The sequence below is a fragment of the Pholcus phalangioides genome, unplaced genomic scaffold (assembly GCF_987345545.1).
Source record: "Pholcus phalangioides strain wild (caught in Gottingen) unplaced genomic scaffold, Ppha-v1.0 ptg000015l_1, whole genome shotgun sequence".
Taxonomy (NCBI): Eukaryota; Metazoa; Arthropoda; class Arachnida; order Araneae; family Pholcidae; genus Pholcus; species Pholcus phalangioides.
This window is the reverse complement of record NW_028301608.1, coordinates 51,437,040-51,460,123: the sequence shown is the minus strand read 5'-3', so window position 1 is coordinate 51,460,123 and position 23,084 is coordinate 51,437,040. Positions and strand designations below refer to the sequence as shown.

Here is a 23,084-nt window from a genome sequence, read left to right as displayed (position 1 = left end):
GGAGTACGATCGTAATATTTGTTATCATTATATCGGAGTACGATCGTAATATTTGTTATCATTATATCGGAGTACGATCGTAATATTTGTTATCATTATATCGGAGTACGATCGTAATATTTGTTATCATTATATCTGCTCCCGACCATGTTCATCACACATACGAGACTCATTTGGAATTTTTTTCATATTTATCGAATTCACCAGTCACATTAGGGTATTATGCATAATCACAGATAAAGGCGATAAATTTCAAGTTTTTATCAAATTTACCTACGATGCTTGGATGTTTTGCATATTCGCATATAATAATGATAAACTTATGAAACTCACCAAGATGATTGGTAAGTATACATAGGAACTATGCATAGTTACATGTTAGAATATAATATCACATTTACCGTAATGCATACAATATACGCTATCCTTCACATTAGTCGGCATGCCGGGAAACAGCGAGTGAGACCAGCATGCCAACGAATTTGCATCACAGATTCTAGAAAATTCATAAATATCTTCATTATAAAAAATTCACTAAATAGGCTGAATACATATTGCGAATTAAACCGCGCTTTTTCCGGTGAGACGCCAACATTCAAAAATCTGGTGTCCCTCTAGTTTTGCGGCATGCCAGTAAATGGGGGGTGGGAATACAGTACACGCAAACACGTGGTCGGAAAAAAACCCCATCATACCAATTTCTTCCCTCAATTTTTTATTGTGCAAATATTTTAGAAAGCGTAGCTTTTAGTGTCATTTCTGAACAAAATACGGCCTATTATAAATACGATACTTTTTTTTTTATCTAAAAGGAGTTGATTCTTTCGGTGTCATTTTTTGAGAGCTGCTAAAATTATACGTGTTCAGAGAGATCTATAAGATCTCACGAAATTCGGGGATTGGGAAATAAAATTCAAAGAAATAACTATTCAACTTTTAAGCAAGATCTTATTTGTTTATAGATATACAACAGCATCTCTACTATCTGGCCTAGTTCCTTAGCGCCATGACATCGTCTAATCATTAGAGCTGTCGCCATGGCGATATTTACGGAGGAATGCGTTAATTTTAATTTTTACATAAGGTAAAATGACTATTTACAGACAAAAAGTGACATAATAAATGATAATTATATAAGAACTATTTACATAGTTTCGATAACAATATTTATATATTCTTGGACTTTCTTTTTCTTATAATAAATTTTTAAAACGTACAGCACCTAATAAACATTTACATTATGTAAATGCTATCACCAAAGCCCGAAGCTGGCCGCTTCGCGAACTGCCGGCCCAGTTGATCCTGCCAATGTCCGAATTTCGTGCTTTCACCGGCCCCTATATATCGATCCCTATATATGGATCACTAAGTTATCGATATTCAGATTACTTTGATCGTCAGGGTTGTCATAGCTAACCACTATATTTATGGTTAGCTATGGCTAATTATACATCATTATCACACAAAAAATACGCCAACGAGGGGATGACCCCGGATCATTGGGATCAATTTAGGGATATGTAGGAGCCGACCAGAGAACGGCTAGAGTGCCTCTTTCTGACATTGGCCGGGTCAATTGGGCAGGCCAGTTCACGAAGTTGTCAACATCGGGCTTTGGCATTATTACATACATGTATAAAGTATTGACCCGGTATACAAAGAGGTCACAAAATATGAATAGGAGCGGTTTTTGGTATTATAATGATGTTTTTGATGGTGGTGGGGGGGGGGGGGTTAAAAGTGATAAAATACATTCGTTGTGATAAATAGCCATACTAATGTAATTTAGAAGTTATGAAAATAATATTAATCTTTGATTTCAGTTAAGAATAGAAATTGAAGCAGCCTTGATTGAAAGTACGGGATACTTCTGTAAAAACGTCGAGATGGTCAAAATTACGGGAAAATATAGGAATGTCCCGATAAATACGAGTCATACGGTCAAACTTAGATAAAGTGGAAAGCAATGGGAAGGAACAACCACACTAATATTTGAAATTTTCCTTTTATAATGCACTTTTTTTTTAACACAGACAATTTTCATTTTACAACCAATTATCGCGAGGAAGAATTGTCCTCGCATTAGGTCTCTGGATCAGCTCAGGGATATGAGTTCAGCTTCATTCAGCTGAGATGAAGAGAGATAGAAGACTAAGCGAAAATTTCATCCTCGTTCTTCTTCTGTTGGATATTCACGTGTATCACTTCTTTTCTGTGAAACATTTCAACGAAACTGAACTGAAATAGCGAAACATTTTAAATATTATTTTCAATAAACGTATAAGCGAAGTAATTTTTATTAAATGCAACATGTTACAAAAATAGGTAAAGTGATTTCTTTCAAAATAGCTCTCAACCTGATCAACTTGTAGCAACGGGTAAAAAGGAGTGAATGAGTGAAAGGAAAACCATGCCAGTGCAAGAAATGAATAATTGATGTGTTGATTCATTAGGTTATTTAATAAGTAGAATGTGGCTTTATGAAAGACTTGGTGTCTTGAATATGTTCATATTGGAAGAACGCAGGGGTCGGGAGCATATAATCGATGATTTTCAACTGGATCGATAGGATGAACCACGAGTTAATACATATAATATTAACACATCGTCAATTAAATGGGACACCACTTAGTAAGGGACAGTTCCAGGTTGTGGTGTTGCAGGGATTCTATCTCTAATAGGGTTATTAATAAATGGAATAGATTACCCCCTGAGGTCGTGAATTCTAGCATTATTGACACGTTTAAAAAGAAGTGCGATAGACATGGTGGAATAAACCGAGAAGCTACTCATACTTAGATAGGCAACCATAATCTATTTTATGGACAGTGTATTATATAGTATTAATTATTAGTTTCTTCTTTCATGATACATATACGCTTTTATATTGGGTTGCTGTATTTTTATTATATTTGACACCCATATTTTTTATGGGCACCTTTTTTTTAAACCTCGTTGAGAAATTTGCCTGCTGCGGCCTTTGTATTTGTATTTGCGCCTTGATGTGAGTGTCCACAGAAAGAAAATATAGTCAGATGAGGGCCCACGGGTGGAAAAAGTTTAAGAAACACTACCCTAGGGGAAACGTATAAATCGGAAAATGCTAAAATAATAACTGTAGTAAAACAAGTACACATAATTTAGCATACCTGTCGTCATATTTTCATCAGAACTTTTTCTCCATGTGAGCTTCGAATCACTATCTCCCGAGTGTAGTTGGTTTACAATACTGGGAAATGATAAAACTTTCTTTTGACCATCTTGTCCAGGATGATTTTCCATGTTTTCATTACTATATGGCTGGTCCATAGAGAAACAATGAACTGTTCAATTTGTTGGAATTTAATTATAACTTTCGAATGCATTGCGAGAAATTTTGATTTGAATATGGATTTAAAATTTTTTTTTTCGTAAATATGCTTAACGATATTAATTGAAATGGCAAAATTGACCGAAAACGGAAAAAAATTCTCAATTTCAATTCTCGGAAAAAAGGTAAATTTGTAGGATACCAAAACTAACCTTAGAAGGGATGAATGCAAACACATCGGGCATAGAAAAACAAACACCCACACACAAAGTACATAGAAAAACATGTCCGAATACAAACAAATTAACAATACCAAACAATAAAAAATACATACTAAAATATAAATAAGTAAAAATTTGTAAAATAAAAAAAATAAGCAAAAGAATACCAAAATAAATAAATAAGTAAGTAAAAAAACTGAAACAAATAAATAAGGAAAAATACTAAAATACACACCCACAAAGTACGTAAAAACATGCAAATACAGCAGCCAGTTACAAACAAATTAACAATACTAAAATGTTAAATAAATAAATGAACTAAAATAAATAAGTAAAAAATGCTAAATAAGGAAAAGTACTGAAATGAATAAATAAGGAGAAAATGCTAAAATATATAAATTAGTGAAAAAATACAGACACGAGTAAAAAATCCCAAATAAGAGAAATATCTACTAAAATAAATGAAGGGGCTGGGGGGGGGGGGAAGCTAGAATAAATAAGTAAGGAAAAAAATTCTAAACTAAATAAATAATGAAAAAATATAGTAAAATAAGTAACAATGAATAAAAAAACTACTCAAATGTATAAAAAAACTACTCCAATGTATAAAAATGAATAAATAAAAATCTATATTACTACTAACTGGCGTGGGTGTTCCTGTTAAAATTGTGAGGATAATTCAAGTACTGCTATCACAGAAGTTTCATCAGGGTTCGCGTAGAGAGTGTCATGTCCAGGGAACGCCAGGTGCCAAGCGGAGTCGTCCAGCAGGGATCGGCGTTAGGCCCGATCTTATTTACCTAGTACACTTACGATATCACTAAGGCTGTGTCACCCATCCCTGCAGTTCGCTGATGACCTGAAGTTATTCTCTCCTGTAGAAAATATAGGGACCTAAAAATTGCATGCCAACAACTTTTCCGGTGGAGTTGTCAGTATAAACTCCCTTTTTCAACATCAAAAAAGCGGATCAATGCATTTGGGCAGACACAGCGATCCTGAATATTATCAAATAGGTAATGAAACGTTACAGCAATTAGATACATGCGTGTATTTAGGTACTGAAATGAGCTGCATCCAGGATTTTACTGGACATTATCATGGCATAGTTTGCAAAGCTAATAGAATTTCATACATGTTATGTATTGCATACCGCAAATGGGATGAGTATACGTTGCTTTCTGCGTGTACGTTCACCCGACTCTGGAGTTCTGTTTACAAGTATGGAGCCCTTGTAAAATTAAGAACATAAGGGTCTTCGAAAAGCCACAGAGGTCCTTTAACAAACGAATAGCTGGCATGAGTAGCTGGTCATATTGCGAGACACGTGAATTTCTGGGTTTGCACTCTCTAGAATAGCGTAGAATCGCTGCAGATCTGAAAATGTGCTACAAACTAGTTCACCAAATGATTTATCTATATCTGCCATCGGGAGAACCTTCCTTAGAGATCATGGACAGCCGAGCAGCTAACCTACGGAGACATCACTTCCAAATAAGAATACCAACGGCCAGAAGAGATTGTTTTTTCCACGGGTAACAAATGCCGTATGGAACAGTCAGTCATCAGAACTTGTATGCGTCTCCTACATAAGATTTGCTTCCGCTATTGGGGATTTCAACCCGGCTCCGTATGCGAAGTATTTTCTCTTCTGACTATTATTTCTGATCATTTTTATCATTATTATTTTATTCATATTTATTATTACTTTTCCAGTGCAAATAATTAATGTTATTGTAAATAAATAATGAAATCAATTAGGATTTTTTTCAGTGCTTTATTTGCTCAGTGTACGTCTAGTGGTTGAGCTTACTTTCGTAATATCTTTCAGCAGAACTGCGTCTACGTATACCTGGCGACTTATTTCAATATTTCCTTTAAAGATTGTGCCATCCATTACGTCTGAAATTAAAGACATAATAAAATGATTTGTACATCAAATTATATTAATGCTTGTAAGAGTGAGATTTTCAAATCCCATTTCACGCGTTATGAACTAGAAATTACATCAAGTTTAATGTTAGTACTTAAGTTTTTCTTGAATAATTTTGTACTTAAAAACGATTTTTTTACCTTCCATTTTCATTTTGTGTTCATACGTGACCTTCCACCAATTAAAACTTTCTGATGTTTTGATCTTGCTAACATTTTTGAAATAGAGAAGTCGAAGCAATTCTAAAAACAATCCTAAAGGAAAACAGGTACAAGTGTGAAACAAATCACAAAAACAAATTCGATTCCATAGAAATTATATAAAATATGTATAATTTCACTCAGAAAAATCACTAAATTACAGCAGCTGATAAAAATCGTTATTAATAACCTTCAGAGAGAAAGTGAGACATAGGGATTGAAAATTTGATTAGCCTACTCAAGAAACGAATGAATAAATGTCTATAAAGTCGTAAATACTCGAGCAATATAAATTTAATTGATTACCTTCTGGCTCATTCAATTTCTTCACTATGAATTCGCAAGCATGAATTGATTCGGCTTGCAAGTGTTTCTTTGTAGCTGAATAAAGTTTCAATAACATAAGTTTCGGTTTTATCTGAGAATAATCAGGCTCGGGATCACTTGCAACTGTGGAGAGAAGTTTAAAGCATGAGCATTTAACTAAATACTTTCTGTCCATTTATTCACAAATTTTTGGACGAATATTGGCCAAAAATGTGACTATATTTCGGCCGATTATTTGGCTCTTTCTGAAATGAAGCGGAAATTCTGCACACATTAGTCATTAGATTTATGTTATACAGTGGTGGAAGAAACTATAGAGTTGGAGAAAAAACGGCGTTTAAAAAAATGTAACTGTCAGAACTTTTTCAATATTTGTTAAAGATGATGACTGCGATGAGAAATAATACTTTTAGAACTTATTAAAAACAATTATCAATACTCTTCCCAGTAAAAAAAATATTTCTCTTAATCATTACATTGAAAATGGAAAAAATATATAAGGCCATTCACTACCATTCTTTTCTCGTATCACTTACATTATTTGCATATACTCATGGTTAAGCATCCTATCTAGAAACCCGTCGAAATATTTGACGTAGTTGTTTTCCGTCAAGTTTGATTCGTGAAGATGATATGAGACGAAAAGCTATTTCTTGTAAAATGAGTCCCTCGTTTTAAAAAAAGTGTACATTAATTTCTTGAGAAATTGGATGTAATATTAATATGTCTAATATGTCTAAGATATTTGCTTCACAATTTCCTGAAGAACAGCAAATTTTATACTCAATCTAATCTTTTATAAAACGAAGGACTCATCTTATTCTATAAGAAATAGCCTTTTGCCTCGTATCATCTTTACGAATCGAACTTAACGAAAAATAACCACGTCGGATTATCCGACAGGTTTCTAGGGAGAATGCTTAGTAACTCATAAGGATATGCAAATAATGTAAGTGATACGAGAAAAGAATGGTAGGGAATCGCCTTATAGTTTTTTCCTTTTGCATTGGAATGATAAGAGAAAAACATTTTTTACTGAAAAAGTATTGCGCTAATTTTTTGAATAAGTTTTCAAGATAATATTTCTCAGTTTCTTATTTGAGAAAAATGTTTTTGGAAGAATTCTGACTGTTACTTTTTTATATAATCGCCGTTTTTCTCCTGGCTCTATAATTTCTTCCAACGCTGTATAGATGAGTATTTTCTGACACAATAAATGATTGCATCATTATAAATTTGGAAAATTACATGAATGAGGGAACTTACCGAAAACAATATATTCTAGCACGCAGCTTGCCAAGATAAAGAAGAACTGGTGGTTGTGATCAAAGTCTTCAATGTTTTGCTGGAATTGAAATGAATTCAAATTATCATTTCTCTTTTTCTCGTATCTTTATAACACCAGTGTCACGTGCATTGTAATGATATTAATAATTTACGAGAAAAAAAAAACAAAACATTGCAAAAAATCTTTCAAATGCATCTTCATTTTATGAGAATTATAAGTGGTAGAACAAAATGAACGAATTTTTTTTTGCTACTTTTATCCAATCGAGCATGTCCCGTTCATTTTCTCCACAGAATATCAAAAATTCGACGTCCCGTTTCACGTTTTCCATTCCTGGATCATTTTTCAGATAATAGTGAGATATGGGAAGCGTAAATTCAATTTCCTAAAAAGAGAAAATTACAGAAACAAAACGTTCAGAAAAAGTCATTTATAAATTCTTTCTTATATAATATGAATTTAACCAAATTACGGTATGTAAAATATATTTTATTTGATATATAAATGCATATCCTTTGCTTATTTTTTTAAATTTATGATTTAGTATGAATGACTTTATCTTACAGTTTTTTCCGATTCCTGAAAGAAAAAAATGATTTAAAAAAATCGAAATAATAAATACTGTATATAAAAAATATATTATTGATTTAAAAATATTTCGAAATCAAAGAAATCAAAAATATTGATTATGAAATGATTATAACGAATGCTTTGCAGTCAGATATAAAACAGTTTTACATTAAGTACAAAAAGGGGGAGAGAAAGGAATTGTATAGTGATAAATGGGTGCATATAGTTGTGATGGTGCATTTATGTATAGACAGGTACGTAAATATATGTATGGTGTGTAAAAAATGCACCGCGTACTGGTATTCACAATAAGTAATTTAATTATATATTTATGTGACTCATAATGGGTATTCAAACATTTTAATGTATACTGGAACCGTAAATATATAAACAAATGTCAAATCTTTGTAAAAGCTCTTGTCTGAACCATAACGCCTTTTTATAGACCTTCTGGAAGGACTTACTGAAGTCACTTGGGTCACAAATTGTTTGTATTTACGTGTTTTTATGTTTTTATCTATGTGCATGTTTGTATTTGTATATATGTTTGTGTTTTGTGATATATTTGTTTCTATAATTTAAAAAAAAAAAAGTTTTGGGCGTTTATCATACATGGACAGTAGTTATAGCTGAGAGGAAAATTATGACGAAATGAATCAATGGCAAAGTTATGATTATTATAGCTGTAAAAAAGTATGAGCAATTTCATTCATTAAATTATAAATTTACTCTGTGCATTTTACGTTACAAACTTCTGTGTAATCACCTGGGATGTTATGAAAGCTGACACATCAATATCAGGTAGAAATTCTTCCCAAGTGTAACCAGACTTTCTCCACAAATCACCCGCCAAATATAAATTCTAAAAGATATAGAAGAAAATTACGCATGTCACGACCAATGCTGATTTATTTATTAGAGAATTTTCATATGAATTGCGTTCGATAAAAGCAAGATTAACTAAAATTATTCATTCGATTTAATTGTATCGAACTATTGTAAATATGACTTGTTTTCTTATATAGAGAAAAACTTCCAGTACTAACAAATAAGGATTCAAACTTATGTTATTGGAAAAATCTTAAAGTTTGCGAGTAGTGCTTAATGAATGCACTATAATGTTCGCAGGGTTTTTTTATACTTTTGTACTAAAATAGTTCGACAGAGTACGTATTTTGTTAATATTTCAAATGAATAATAAAATACCGTAGAAATTTCACTATGCTTTTTTAAAACTATGGTGAGAAATTTTGAAAAATACAATATTTTTGGGCGTCAATTCTTACATATTTTCTATCACAGTTTTTAGCAGCAATTCTCAGAGCAGAGGCAACTATCCGTCCAGCAGTAAGAGATGGAATACAAGGCCGCAGTAAATCTTTCAACAACATCATGTCGGGCGTAACTCTTATCATTTGACCAATTATTTCACCCAAGTATTCTGGAACGTTTGGTACAATCAAACGATGCTCTTCTATACTTTCCAACGTCATGCGGAAGCTATAGTAGAAAAATACTGTAATATGTATTCTGTATTTTTTTGCGGAAAATGTCCAAAATCTAGCCGTTTCATGAAGCGGCGAAACTTTGAATTTATTCAAATTTAAACTTTGAATTTAAACTTCGAATTGAAATCACAATTTTTTTACTGTAAACAACTACACACGCATACACGTTATACAAATACTGGACAATAACAAACAAAAAGTAATGCAAAAGAAAAAAGCATATACATACAGGGTCGCAGCTAGCCATTCCTATGCCTTGTGCAAGAATTTGAATTTAGGCCCCCTTCTGTCCCATTTTTAAGCCTATTTAAGCCCATTCTGGGCCCCCTCCCAAGTGGGCCCTGTGCGGGTGCATCTGCCTAGTTACGGCCCTGTATACATGTAACGAATATACACTATGTGGCCCAAGGGACACCAGGAAGCCAAAAAGAATGCCAAAAAAGGAAGCCAAAAATAATTTGTATTACATTGTTTCGCCGCCATTGTGAGCCTACGCAATATAATTATAGAAAAGAACATATAAAAATTTCAAGACATGTTGTATAACAGTTCGAAGCAAAAGGACATCGGATTTAGTGAAATTTAAACAATATGATGCGAGTATATTTTGGGAATGCTTACAATATTAATACACATTTTGATAAGATGTGCCCATTTATAAATTATCGGATACTGTGAAATATCGATTAATACGATGTTTCTTCTGCCTTCATGAGCCTGAACAAATTAAAATAACGTTAAAAAACTTGGTGCAAATGTCTTTCTAAAATTGAGGCTAGGGAAATTGGCTCATTTTTTCTGAAGAACGATTCCGCGCGAGGGTAATCGACCTACATCTGAAAGTTATCATGTCAAAGTCATCATGTTAGACTGAAGTCCTAAAAGAGAGTTTTGTTTAGTACAGTTCAAAGCTGTAGATTTGTTTGAAACTGTGATTATATTTGACATAGTCGGAAAGTAATATATGCAGGGTGTCCATCCTGTAAGTCAAATTCGGTGAAATTATGATTAATGGTTCATTTACAGTTAAAATAAGTTGATTCCATGTGAACTCATCGACCGCTCGTCATAGAAGTATGGTTTCAATTTTAAAAATTATCCCTGTATTTGTTCTAAGTTACCTGTTATGAGAAATTCCAATGGAATTTTAGGATTTTGGTTTTTTTTCTTTGATATGTCATAAGTTGCCAAAAAAATGAGGGAGTTGAAGTTAGAGTGCTGTAAGTCCTATTTTTATCAACTCTGACTCCCGTCCAGAAATCCAATCTAGAAGTGGTAAACTATTGAAAGAGAGAATAAATAAAATCTCAGCTTCAATAGTTAGTAACTAGATTGTGAAATTACAAAATTTTTAACATGACGTTCCAGTAAAACTTTCTTTTTAAGGATTAATCGACTTATACCACTCTGACTTTAAGCCCCTCAAATAAAATTGTAATTTTGGAGAAAAAATTGCGGATCATACCCTTCATTTAAGTGACCGGTAGTCAATGTTCCACAGGCGATCAGCCATTTTAGTAAGCTACCGAACTTCACCCTAGCGTCACTTGTATTTTCGAGAACACTCTCCAGTGCTTCAGAGATGATGATAGAAATAGGTGCAACACAAGCTAATTTATTGATTCGCATTTCTGTCTCCTATGTGAATTCAAAATCTCAGGATAAGGTATAAATCAAGTATTATCATATTAAATAGCATCGGATAACAGTTAAAAAATCATACACACACATATTAAACGTGCGAACATATTAGATATAGTGTACAGGGTGTTTCACAATTATCGTTGTCCACTACTTAATGCCTCTACCCCTTTAGTCTTAGAGAAAACTTTCACTTATTAGAAATAAACTCGTTTTATCAATTTCAAAAAAGTAGTTTCTGAAAAGTTATAAAATTAAATTTTCTATATAGTCCTTGGATTCCATAAGTTGTGCTTATAAGAAAAGGGTCCCAAGGTATCATCCTCAAAAAATTATGAAAAAATTCAAGTACAATTATCTCATCCAGAAACATATTAAAAATAAAAAAATAAAAATAGTGATGGAATACAATTATATTAAAACCACAAAAATTATTAAAAATTATAACAGTTGGCTACTCATCACCTCTTGCGTTTATTGAAAATTAATTCAGTTAAGTAAATTATTACCAATTTGTTAGAAGTTCCGCAAAGGAATGTGGACGAGGTGCATGTATGGTTTAGTAGTTCGATACCCGATTCGTCCAGCGCCGCGGCGAAATTAAAGTACATATTACGTCAGCATTGAGACGGGGAAAGGGAGTTTCGGGTTTTCTGACTGTTGATGGGGGGGGGGGGGCAGGTAGAGGAGCTCTATCACTACTCGACAATGTACTGCATGCATTGCTGAGTAGTGGTAGAGTACATTGCTCTACCGCTACTCAGCAATGCATTACACCCATGCCACATACAGTACAAACAAATCTGTCTGAGAATAGAGAAATAATAAGCAAATTTAAAAAAAACTGGAATATATATACATGCGCACGCCATTTAAAGAATTTTCTCTTTAAAAACCATTTCAAATCCTCACAGGATAATGGCAGCAGGCTAATACGCTCACCATCTGTGGATGATGGGAGCAGTCTTAGGGTAAAAGAGAGAGTACGAGTTATACCATTCATCATGCGGAAATCCTGGACTCTTCCATTGCCCCCTGGGGGTGATATTGCCCACTTTGGTAAACACTGAGATAGACGGTGAGATGTTCCGTAACTTTATGAAATTCACGCGATGATGAATACGTGTTTAATTTTTGTTCGAAAGCGATCCAAAAAAGTACTAGAGTGAGTGTATACGACTTTTATTTTGCTCAGGCAGCGTATGATTATGAATTTTTATTATTATTATTTTAATTGATGTGCTTGCAATTAACACCGTCTTGAGGCTATTTTACTCACCGGTATGACAAGCCTAGTTGAAATCCATGAATTACATAGAATGACCGTAATTGCCCAAAAATTATCTGCAATTGGATTGAAATCTTACCTGGAGGTTGCCATTCTGCAAAAGTTCCTCCAAAAGTGATTCGATTTCTTCTTCTAAATGGTCTATAAAGAGAAAAAAGAGCATTCGGTAAATTAAAAAATATAAGACTCACGAGAGAGATTAGATCTATGATAATTTGTAGCTCATTCACACATCAAAATCAAGCTGAAATATTGGTCTTTATTCTCAAAAATTAAAAAAAAAAATTAAACTAATTAACTTCCACTTGAAAATTTAAATTAAATTATGCTAAATTATTTGCTTTAAGCTTTGTTTTTTCTTTTTACTTCAGTAGCTTCAATATAGTCATAAGGCTTATGGTATATAGGATACTGGAGATCAGTTGCAAACTTCACTCATTAGTTACTTTTTATCTAATGCAGAAAAAAAAACCCATATATATATTAGCGTTTTATGCAGATTCTGTGTGTTTGAACTTCCAGCAAGTGAAATATGAATATGCGGCTCTGACAAGTCCGTGACAAAAAATTGAATATTTTTAAATGCAACATTTAAAGAGATATTTCACTTTGAAATCTACAGCGTATAATGACTAATACGTCATTATAATGATTGATTGAAAACTGACTTCACACAGTTTGCCATATGATAATATCAATATCTTATGCCATTTTTTTGAAAAAAAAATTGTGACCTTCATATATATATATATATATATATATATATTAAATTCTAACAATATTAATGAAACCGTTTCATTTATATATGATGAATATGACTCATACACATTTATATATTTGTGTGAATTATGCACGTGAATCTTTTTCATCTACGATCACCACTGGGGATCGTGTGATTCCTTGATGTTATTTCTTCTTTGAAATGTACATGACATACAAATACAAGGCCACAACAGGCTGAAGGCCCAACGAGGTGGCTGAGAGAAAGATGCCCATTACAAAATTTGTAATGGGCATCTTTTTCTCATTATATGACATCTATATTTAATATAGATGTCGTACAATTCAAAAATACAGCAACCAATTAAAAATGCAATTATAAAAACTATATATATATATACAAGACAAAATATAGTACAATGTCCATAAAAAATATTATATTTATGGTTTTCTTTATAGGCGTACACAGAATTTTCTCGGGGGGGGGGGGTTTAAGTTTTTTCCTGCGAAATAACAATATAATCTCGGCTTGAGGGGGGGTTAGAACCCCAAACCTCACCCTGCGTACGCCAATGGTTGTCTTTATCTAAGTATCGTTAGCTTCTCGCGATTTACCCCAACATGTTTGTCGCACTTCTTTTTAAACGTGTCGATCGGGTTAAAATTTACTACCCCTGGGGGTAAGCTATTCCATTTATTAACAACCCTATTAGAGAAAAATTCCTTGTGACACCACAACCTATAATTGTCCCTTACCAATCGATACTGGTGTCCCCTTGTTAAGCAGTCGATTGACGGCGTATTACTAATACTGTATGTATGAGTGATAATAAAATTTGATTTGATTTATCGGCTTGATTTTTCAGCCACCTCGTTGGGCATTTTGCCTGTTGTGGAGTGGTTTTTGTATTTATATTTGATTGAGGATGTGGTTCACAAATTACGAAACGCCAATTAAATTCAAAGTTGTAAAAATTCTGTAATTGTTAATTACATGTGGAAAAAAAATAGAATGGTTGAGTTCATTCTGTTTGTGTGCACGGTCCCTAAAAATGGAAAATTTTTGTGCCAATGAAAACTTGCTAACACAGCGATAAGTTGCCAAAACGTAGTGATTTAATATATGTAATATCCCGATATTATAAATATTGCATTTAAAAATGAACAATTTTTTGCAAAAAGCTTTTCAGAGCTGGATCTACATTTCAATAATAATTGGATCTTTTAGCACACAGGGACTGAATAGAAAAAAATAGAAATTTTGCTATTCCGAATAACTGCAAGCCATTTGAAAACTTTTTGCAATTGAAAGTATGTTTCTAAAATCACCGGCGCATATGCAAACAATTTGGGACAGCCTGATGCTTGTACCTGAGTTATTTTCCTGGAAAGAAAATTTTCGTTCGACTGATTTCGGCTCTTGCTGATGATCAGTTGAAGCTAATGATTCACGACCATTTTCGGAGACATTTTTAGTTTTTTTAGAATTCTTGGTTTTTAATATTTCTTGTTGAATGCGATGTCCACTCAGTTCTGGGGACAATGTACGTGGTTCTCCAGTGTGCATGGGCTGTGAAAGAAATGGATGTTTGTTAGTACTTACTGAAATTTTTACATTTCTTTTCCATTCAAATAAAGATACAGTAAATAAAAAAAGTACATTGTTCAAAGATATTTGCACAGCCTTCTCAACACTGATGATATCAACTGATTTCTCAACTTGTGAGCTATACTGTCTGTGAAATACTTATTTTTTTCAATTCGAATGAAATACTACTTCATTTTCGAGTATGATTTGGGAATAAAATTAATGTTATTATTATTAGGAGTGCTCTTTTCCTTATCAGCTCATTTACACTCTCCATGTCCAAACACGTTACATCCCCATTGAGGAAATGTACTATACAGAACTTCCGAAAGAGAAAAGAAGTGCCGGTATTGGAATTTTAATTTTTGTGGAATATAACAGTGTTTGGTTTCCCACCAACTTTAGCTATGCGATCAACTCTGTACCAATACCGGATGTTGTATCCAAGCAATTTTTTTTTCGCATTAGTCTGTAAAGCAGGGTCGCCTAAAGATCCTCGTGAACCAGGCAAGTGATGTTCAGTGCCCCCCCCCCCTACATCTGACTGGAGTTGCCACAACGCCAGTTTTTACACTTATTCCAGAGCTGGAGTGCACATAAACTCCAGCCCGCGTTAAAACAATTCAAATGCAAGTAGAATTTTCAATTACGACCAAAACAACTGTCAAAGGCAAATAGAGTTGTCAATCACAGCCAAGAAAATTTCAAAAATAAGTGTAGTTGCCAATTACAGCCAAAAAAAATTGTCGAACGAAGCTAAAATTGTCAATTGATTACAGCCAATAAATTTTCAAAGGCATATGTCAGGTTATTAAAATATGTCAAAGATCAACCTAAAAGGTGTCAAAGGCAAGTAAAGTAAAAAAAAAATTGTCAAAAGGCAATGATTTATGTCAAGAAAATAATCTTACTTCTTGATCAAAAATTCAAGAAAGCCTCGTTGAAAATAAGAGGAAAACAACAGAACATATTATGAAAGGGATATTTCATATATTTTTTATATATTGGTCATATAATTTGGGATGACAAAATTGAGGATAAGTTCCGTAAATACAGATCACCCTAATCAACCTTTCTCATCCTCAAGTTTCTGACCCGTGGGGAGTAGAATTACCGCATATCTGGTCTTCGCGCGGACTGAAAAGGTTGTGCACCTGCTTCTCTAGAGCAGGGGTTCTCAACCGGTGCCCCGCGGAGTCCCAGCACGTCCCAGGGGCTCCGCGGTGACTCGAGGAAAATAATATAAATCAATAAATTTCATAGATAAATAAATAAAAGAGGTCTAAAAGGTTCTGCCATAAAAATTACGTACAAAAAAGGGCTCCTCGAGTCAAACAGGGCTCCGCCATAGGAATTATAAAAACTGGATAGACTCCGCGAATCAAAAAAGGTTGAGAACCGCTGCTCTAGAGAATCATATTATCAGATCGCTTACATCATGGGCCGTAAGTGTGTGTGTGTGTGGGGGGGGGGGGGGTCGTGATAATGAGATCTCGTAGAGATTTCGAGATTAAGCATGTGAATTGGTAAGTATTGATTTCTAGTCAGGTAGGCGGTCTCGGACATTGTGCTGCGTGTGGCGACAAATGACGACAGGTCACCATAATTACTACAAAATATTCGCAGACTAATATACAGTGAATCCCGCTCATAACGTTTTAAAATCCATCGTGAAAAACGTTGTAATCGGGAAATCTGAATGGGTATTAATAATAGTTGGAACCACAAAAATGAGTTGTACTAAGCGGGAAAACGTTTCAAGTGGGATTTGAACAAGCGGGATCCACTGTGTTATATTTGTATTGAAACAAAAGAATAGATCGAGATGAAACTCTCGTGTTTGAGAAACGTTGTTTTGCCCAGCCTTTTGTAATAACAGGGCATAGAATGAAAAGCGAGTTAAACCAAGCAGTTTCTTGTGGGTTTCGTTCTTGGATATTCAGTGAAATAAATTTTGTTTCATAAGCGATGTTATTGATTTTGTGTTCCAATCAGTAATATGTAACAGACATTTTAAATTGAATTTCACCTTGTTTTTTATGATACTCAAATTTGGCAAATTCGAAGGCTTCATTAGCGACAAAGATGAGTTCCGCAATCCAAGTAAGAAATCCCTGTCGTAAGCTCTTTTTCCATAGGGATTGAAAGGACTCCACTGATCTGTAATTTACAGCAAATTTTTACAATGCGATTACATTAATTACCTTATTAAAGATTCAACTATACAGGATAATTTTTACCGTTATCCAATAGCTAATTTATAAATCGTTAGTCTTACAAATACAACGTCACAACAGGCAAAATGCCCAACGAGGTGGCTGATAAAGAACATTGTAGTCCATCATTTTAATAAGTGGTTGAGACTAAATACAACTTAAACCAGGACGACCCAGAACTGACAAAAAATGTCTCAAATGTTGTCAGACATCATCTGAGTAGCTGCCCAATTTCTTTCAAAAACACAATTAAAATTTGTGTTTATTCTATCCTTTTTTTAAAAATATTATTTCTTAAAGTTACGAAATTGAATTTTTCAGTCATAATTGTTGAAAAAATGTTTTTCATACACAAAAATTATATCATAGACAAATAAATTTGTTCGCAATTCAAATTCATAAATCAAAAATATACTAAAAATGTGTGATACCATTTAATCAAGTCTTTTCTATATTGTATTGGTTAATATTAGGTAAAATACTTAAGTGACTCAGAGTTCGGCCGGAATTATGCGTTCCCAGATGAGAAAAATTCCTAAAAATCAAGAAATGTAACGTTTCGTAGCTCGGTGTGTTTGCCATTTTTGCTATTTTTTTTCTCACGTGCCAGTGCATAAATATTAACAAAACGTATAGGATCCGTATAAAAATTCAAATTTCTTAATGCAGAAATAATTTTTTTCTCCACTTAAATGGCTTCTAGAATTGAATAGATGACAAATTTTGAAACAGCTTTCTATAATAGAACTTTCATCTGTTTATAATTTACTTTAAATGCTAATATAACTTTTCTCATGACTAACGGTATAGGAATTAGCTATTGAATAACAATGGGAGTGGATACACTATTCAATGTTTTATATGACGTCATGTACAAAGGAAATTACTAGCTTTGTATTTGATTCCGATATGCTCTTGAATGAAACTTGATGTTGCAGGCAGTTTTTGTTGTACAGAGTATTTCAACTCCATCTCTTTTCTGCCCTTAAGTTCAGGGGATTTTACCCTGTAAGGTTTTTCGAGACTTTTAGCCGTTGACGCAGGTGAGGAGTCGAAATCTGTTGATGACGTTAAAACTTTGTTCATTTCATCATACGCATGTCTGGTTAGATATCGACCTTCACTTGTAAGCTGAGCCATCTCTTCAAATATTATTGGTTCGTAAACGATGATTTCCTAAACTCTGTTACTGCTGGTAGTTGGTACATCCGAGTTATTTTCATTGTTTTAACATCTTCATTGTGAAACTTTGCCCTGTTATGAAACGGAAGAAAAAATAATTTTTTTTTGTAATTGTTTGCATAAAAGAAAAGATAGCAAATTTTCGAAAACGTGCAATACTGTCGATTTTGAAAATAAGTATATGAGTATATTTGAAGTATAAGTATAACCAAGTTTTTGTGTGTGTGACAAAACAAAAATTTCATTTATTTCAGCACTTATGTCATAAATTAAATTGTTTAAATCACCTTTTTTTAAGGACGAATGGGATCTAATTTATTTTCTCGTTTTTAATTTTAATGTTGTTTTTATGGACATGGGCAAGTTCAATAAATATACAAGAAATGCCCCCCCCCCCTCATGAATTTTTCGGTTTATATCTCTAAACCAAAGAATCAGAAGGGGAAATATAAAATGAAAAAATTATGAAAATTAATCAAAATCTGAATTTAGTCAGAAAAAGGTAAGAAATAAAAGATTGAAAATGTACAATAAACGTCATAGTATAAAAGACAAAAGGAATTAACTGAATGATGAATCAATCATTTATAGACAAATAAATACGTATACATAGGCCTAAAGTTCATGACACTTTTAGAAAACTAATATAAAATTAACCAATTGGTATACGGGACTAAGTGTTTGTAGTAAAATAGTCATGATATTTTATTGAACTTAATAATACAAGTCCGTTATAGTGAGATTTTACTTGTATACCTATGCACATATCTATTTTTCATTATTTTTTTAATTTTGAATAAAATTATCAGTCGTGACGATCATTTTACTGTAGACCGCACTCTCAACTCTCATACGCCTATGCCACACACATGATTAACTTTACATAAATTTTTTAGGATATGTTTAATGTCGACCATATTTCTCTCATATACTCAATATTAGTCAAGGTATTTCACATGATTTTATTTTATGATTTATACAATAAATGAAAATGATTATGCAGTTGATCCCACATAGAACATTTTCCCGCTTGTTACGACTAATTTCCGTGAATTTAACTTTTTTCCTTCATTGATAATATTAACTTTCCCTGTATACAACGCTTAATTTTTTTCTACTCCCGCTTACAACGTTCGGAAAATTCACAACGGGCATTTGAAATCAGCGTGCTTTTTCCACCTTTCTTTCATATAAATAAACGGAAACGATGATTTTGTGTGCATGCTAGCGTTGAACCTTTTTTCCTTGTTCTCTCACTTTGTCCGACAATAGTGTGCAGAACATAATTGCCCTTACCACTGTTCAAATACACAAGGGCTATCGAAGTTATGGCTCTGGAAGACAAACAGTTAAGATCTAGAAAAGAAGTTCTTAGAAGAGGATAACTTTTTTTCCTTTGCGATCTTATTCAAAGTTGCCACGTTAGATCGATTCCAAAAAATTAATCTTCTCATTGTGGTACCATAGACGACTGCATATAACAAAGGAATAAACGGCGGTCTTTTTCTTATCCACTTCTGAATCTATTAATATAAAATCAAGCCGCAAAAGAGTGACGTTGACACAAAACATAAGCAATTTGACAGATTTTCATCAGGTAGCATTTAGAAGCGGTTTTTTCAGGTAAGAAAAACCGGATTTCCCAACTATATTTCTTGGAATTTAATTCTTCGCAGAACAGCCAATACGATGCTTTCACGACCTTTGAAATTTCGGCAAATGAAGTAGTGAAAGCGTTAAATTTTGCTAAACAAAGTTCGACAGTTCGAGTCAAAATGTCTCAGAGCAAGTTAGAAAGAAAAGCTCTAATTTTAGACGAAAAAATAAAAATTCTTAAATTTGTAGATGATAACCACAGTCACCACCAGTTGCAACGTTTAGAGAAGCAATTAAAGACTGGAAACTTTTCGATATTTTATGAGAAGGCCAGAAAATGTACCATGTGATGCTATCCAGATTTTGCGGAAACTTGTTGTTATAAAGGAAAACTGTTGTAGTTTGACTACCATCTGAAACTGACTACGTTGTAGTTTCACTGTTATAACAAATAATTACTTCTTATTAAATCTCTATATGTACCGTAATGTTTGTTAATAAATTAAAAAGGACATACAAAGCTATGGTCGGTGTGAAACTACGTCTTATAATTGTTATAGACATTTCCCACTTAAAACATTTTTCCGCTTATAACATTCTTAGTCATCGTTTCTTGAAAAACGTTACCAGCGAGATCGACTGTATTTCGTTTAATTGTTTATCTTAATCTTCACGATAATATGATTTATGTTCCACATCACGAGCACAATATGTGTGGCCATTATAATACATAATCAATAAATTTTAAAAATATAAATATTAGTAAGTGCAAATATATATATAAAATATATAATCATTTTTTAAGATAAACATGGGGAATAGAGATATCATGTAGGCGTCCATGTGTGTTGTGCACCGCACATTTATCTCTCCTTTCTGTTATCGAATATCCGTACTCACGCATGCACAATATTAGCATTATCAAAAATACATATCCCGAACTGAATAAGCTATCTTATTTCGGTGGTGGTACTCTTTCATGATAAGATTATTGCAAAGCTAACTGCGTAGATAATTCACCAGGAAACCGATTTCCAACTAAGACTGAATTCCCTCCTGTTCATATTCAATTGAAATCAAACTGGAACATATAACCAAACTTCGCAAGTCAGCATTCACAATGGGGGATAAATTGTAAACTATTATACATTTTTAATCATTTTTTAAAAGCACGATATGGAAACAGGAAAAATTGTGGGGAAAAAATCGTGGAAATTTTATTTGACGAGGGGGAATTACCACGTCACAGAATTTCCAAGAATCAGGATTCGTAACGTCTCTGACATGACGTGAAATCACTTCACGTCATTGTAGTGTGTTTCGGCCTTTTGTATGGTATTTCTTCCGCTGGGTACAGAGTTAATGATAGGACAGTTCAGCTAGCAAAGTTCATACTTTATTTTATTACAAATTATTACAAAGTTTACAAGTTTTATTAACAATTGAATTTAAATAATTAATCAATGGATTGAAAACACTTCTTTATCGATACCGAGGTATCTTTAAACATACCACCCAAATGCTTGGAAATGTATCACCAACTGGCACGCCATTGCATTTTAGAAAACTCACCAAAGTGTTCAGAGATCACATACAAATTGCTGTATTTTAGGGGGGTACCATTACTATTACTTAACCGTATATGCACCTCGTAAACATTGCTCTGAAGGCCCCCACATCCTGGAGCGGGGCCTCCAGGCTAAGATCTTTTGCGCCCCCCCCCGGTTAGACTTTTCACGATCCCCTTCCGTAGTTAATTTATAGCGTGAAAAAGCAAAAAATGATGAGAACTGTCCTGGGCCAAAGGGCTAGAGCCTCCTAGAAGTACTTCCTCCTAGTAGTATCCAGAAGGCTTTGCTAGAGCCCTGTCAGTCCCCCTCCGTCTTTGTGGGGGTCATGGCTGCCATCTTTCTTTAATATTTTGAAGTGAAAGTGGGTGGCAAATTTCTGAATTTACATGCTATACAGTATTGTGTTGAAGTGGGTATCAAGGGATGTTCCGAAAACCGAAGTAAATTGGTGCTATTATCATAGTTTTAATTAAAAAAAACAATACATTAACTGCAATTTCATTGATTAGAGTGCATTTTTTTAATTGGCTGAAATAGTTACTTGGGGGTGAAATTTGCAGTTTGTCTTGATTTTAATGTTCTCTGTAAACAGATAAAGTCTTAACAAAGTTCCATAGTTTTTGCATTGAAATTTTATTTTCAATTCCCTCAATTTGGTGCAATTTTAAGAATCTCTTAACACGTAAAATTTCAGCAGCTCTCAAAAAACGACACCAACTCTTATCAGGAATCAACTCTTTCTAGAAAACAAAAAAGTATTGTACTAAAAGTAAGCGGTATTTTCTACCAAAATTACGCTACAAGATTTGCTTTCTAAAAGACGGAAAAAGTTTAAGAAAAAAAATAGATATTTTTTTTTCACCATGTATTTGCTATGCATATTTGAACATACATGGGACCAAGGGTTAATATATTACAACCAGGGCCGCAACTAGATACTTTGTCATCCGGGGCAAGCCGGCATTTTGGCGCCCCTTGTAATGTAGAAGAAACAATTAAAGAGTGAATTCAGCACCCCCTTCTGTTTCAGCGCCCGGGGCACCAGACCCACCTGCGCCCCCCCCCCCCCAGTTGCGGTCCTGATTACAACGAACCTTGTGTTCCTGAAAAATGCTATCTCGAAAATTACCGTATGTCATTCAATTTCACTAGTAATTATCACCCCCCCCCATTCATTAGTTCCATTCATACAAGAAATTCAATGGGGAAATCTACATACGTCACATGAAAAAAAAATTACCTTCAACGATGCAAAAATAAGAATAAAAAATAGATCGTGGGAAAATGATAATTATCACAAACTTACTTCTCATAAATGTGTGCCAATCCACTCAAAAAGAATCAAAAGAAAAAGGAGGATCCCGTCAAATTGTAATCGTTATATATAGATTCTGTTTCCCGAATAAAACCAAAACTACGCACACACACAATAGCTTTTTATTCCTTTTTTAATATTATCATAATTTACTATCATTTTTACCATCTACTCGGAAGATAAAAGGAAAGTCGCGCCATCTATCTGTCATCCAGTGCAATAATAAATTACCACCTTAAACAGTCGAACTTGGTTAGTTCTAAGTCCAACGTCACTGGAAAAAAAAGTTCGAATTATTCAAAATTTGAATTTACATTTTTGTAAACAACAACATTATACAATCAATCTACCCTGGATCCGTAAAATGACTACAAATTATGTGAAATTTTATCATCAATATTATTTCGCATAGGACAAAACTATAAATTTTCAAAATTTGATCATCAGTTTCGGAACTGTTTCCTAAATTTCAGTATTTGATAACTGTAATTTTTTTTTTTTTGTATTCTCTGATTTTTTCCTTACTCTTAAAATGACGATAAAAAGTTTGAGATTCTGAATGGCGCACCTTGAACCACATAGGTGTGATCGACGTAATTCGTATCAAATG

General features: G+C 33.5%; 1 protein-coding gene across 1 annotated transcript; it reads right to left on the bottom strand.

Annotated features, from left to right (window-relative positions):
- Positions 1-1,974: 1,974 nt before the first annotated feature.
- LOC149076168 (eukaryotic translation initiation factor 4 gamma 1-like) lies at positions 1,975-22,614 on the bottom strand. Its single transcript, XM_089243720.1, has 15 exons — positions 22,466-22,614; positions 17,698-18,064; positions 16,624-16,754; positions 14,378-14,576; positions 12,366-12,427; positions 10,823-10,995; positions 9,136-9,349; positions 8,616-8,711; positions 7,533-7,664; positions 7,258-7,336; positions 5,971-6,114; positions 5,605-5,718; positions 5,345-5,433; positions 3,150-3,300; positions 1,975-2,238 (listed from the first exon to the last, which is right to left on the bottom strand). Exons 2-15 carry the CDS (start codon positions 17,948-17,950, stop codon positions 2,225-2,227), a joined length of 1,851 nt encoding a protein of 616 aa, XP_089099846.1. The 5' UTR covers positions 17,951-18,064; positions 22,466-22,614; the 3' UTR covers positions 1,975-2,224.
- Positions 22,615-23,084: the final 470 nt, after the last annotated feature.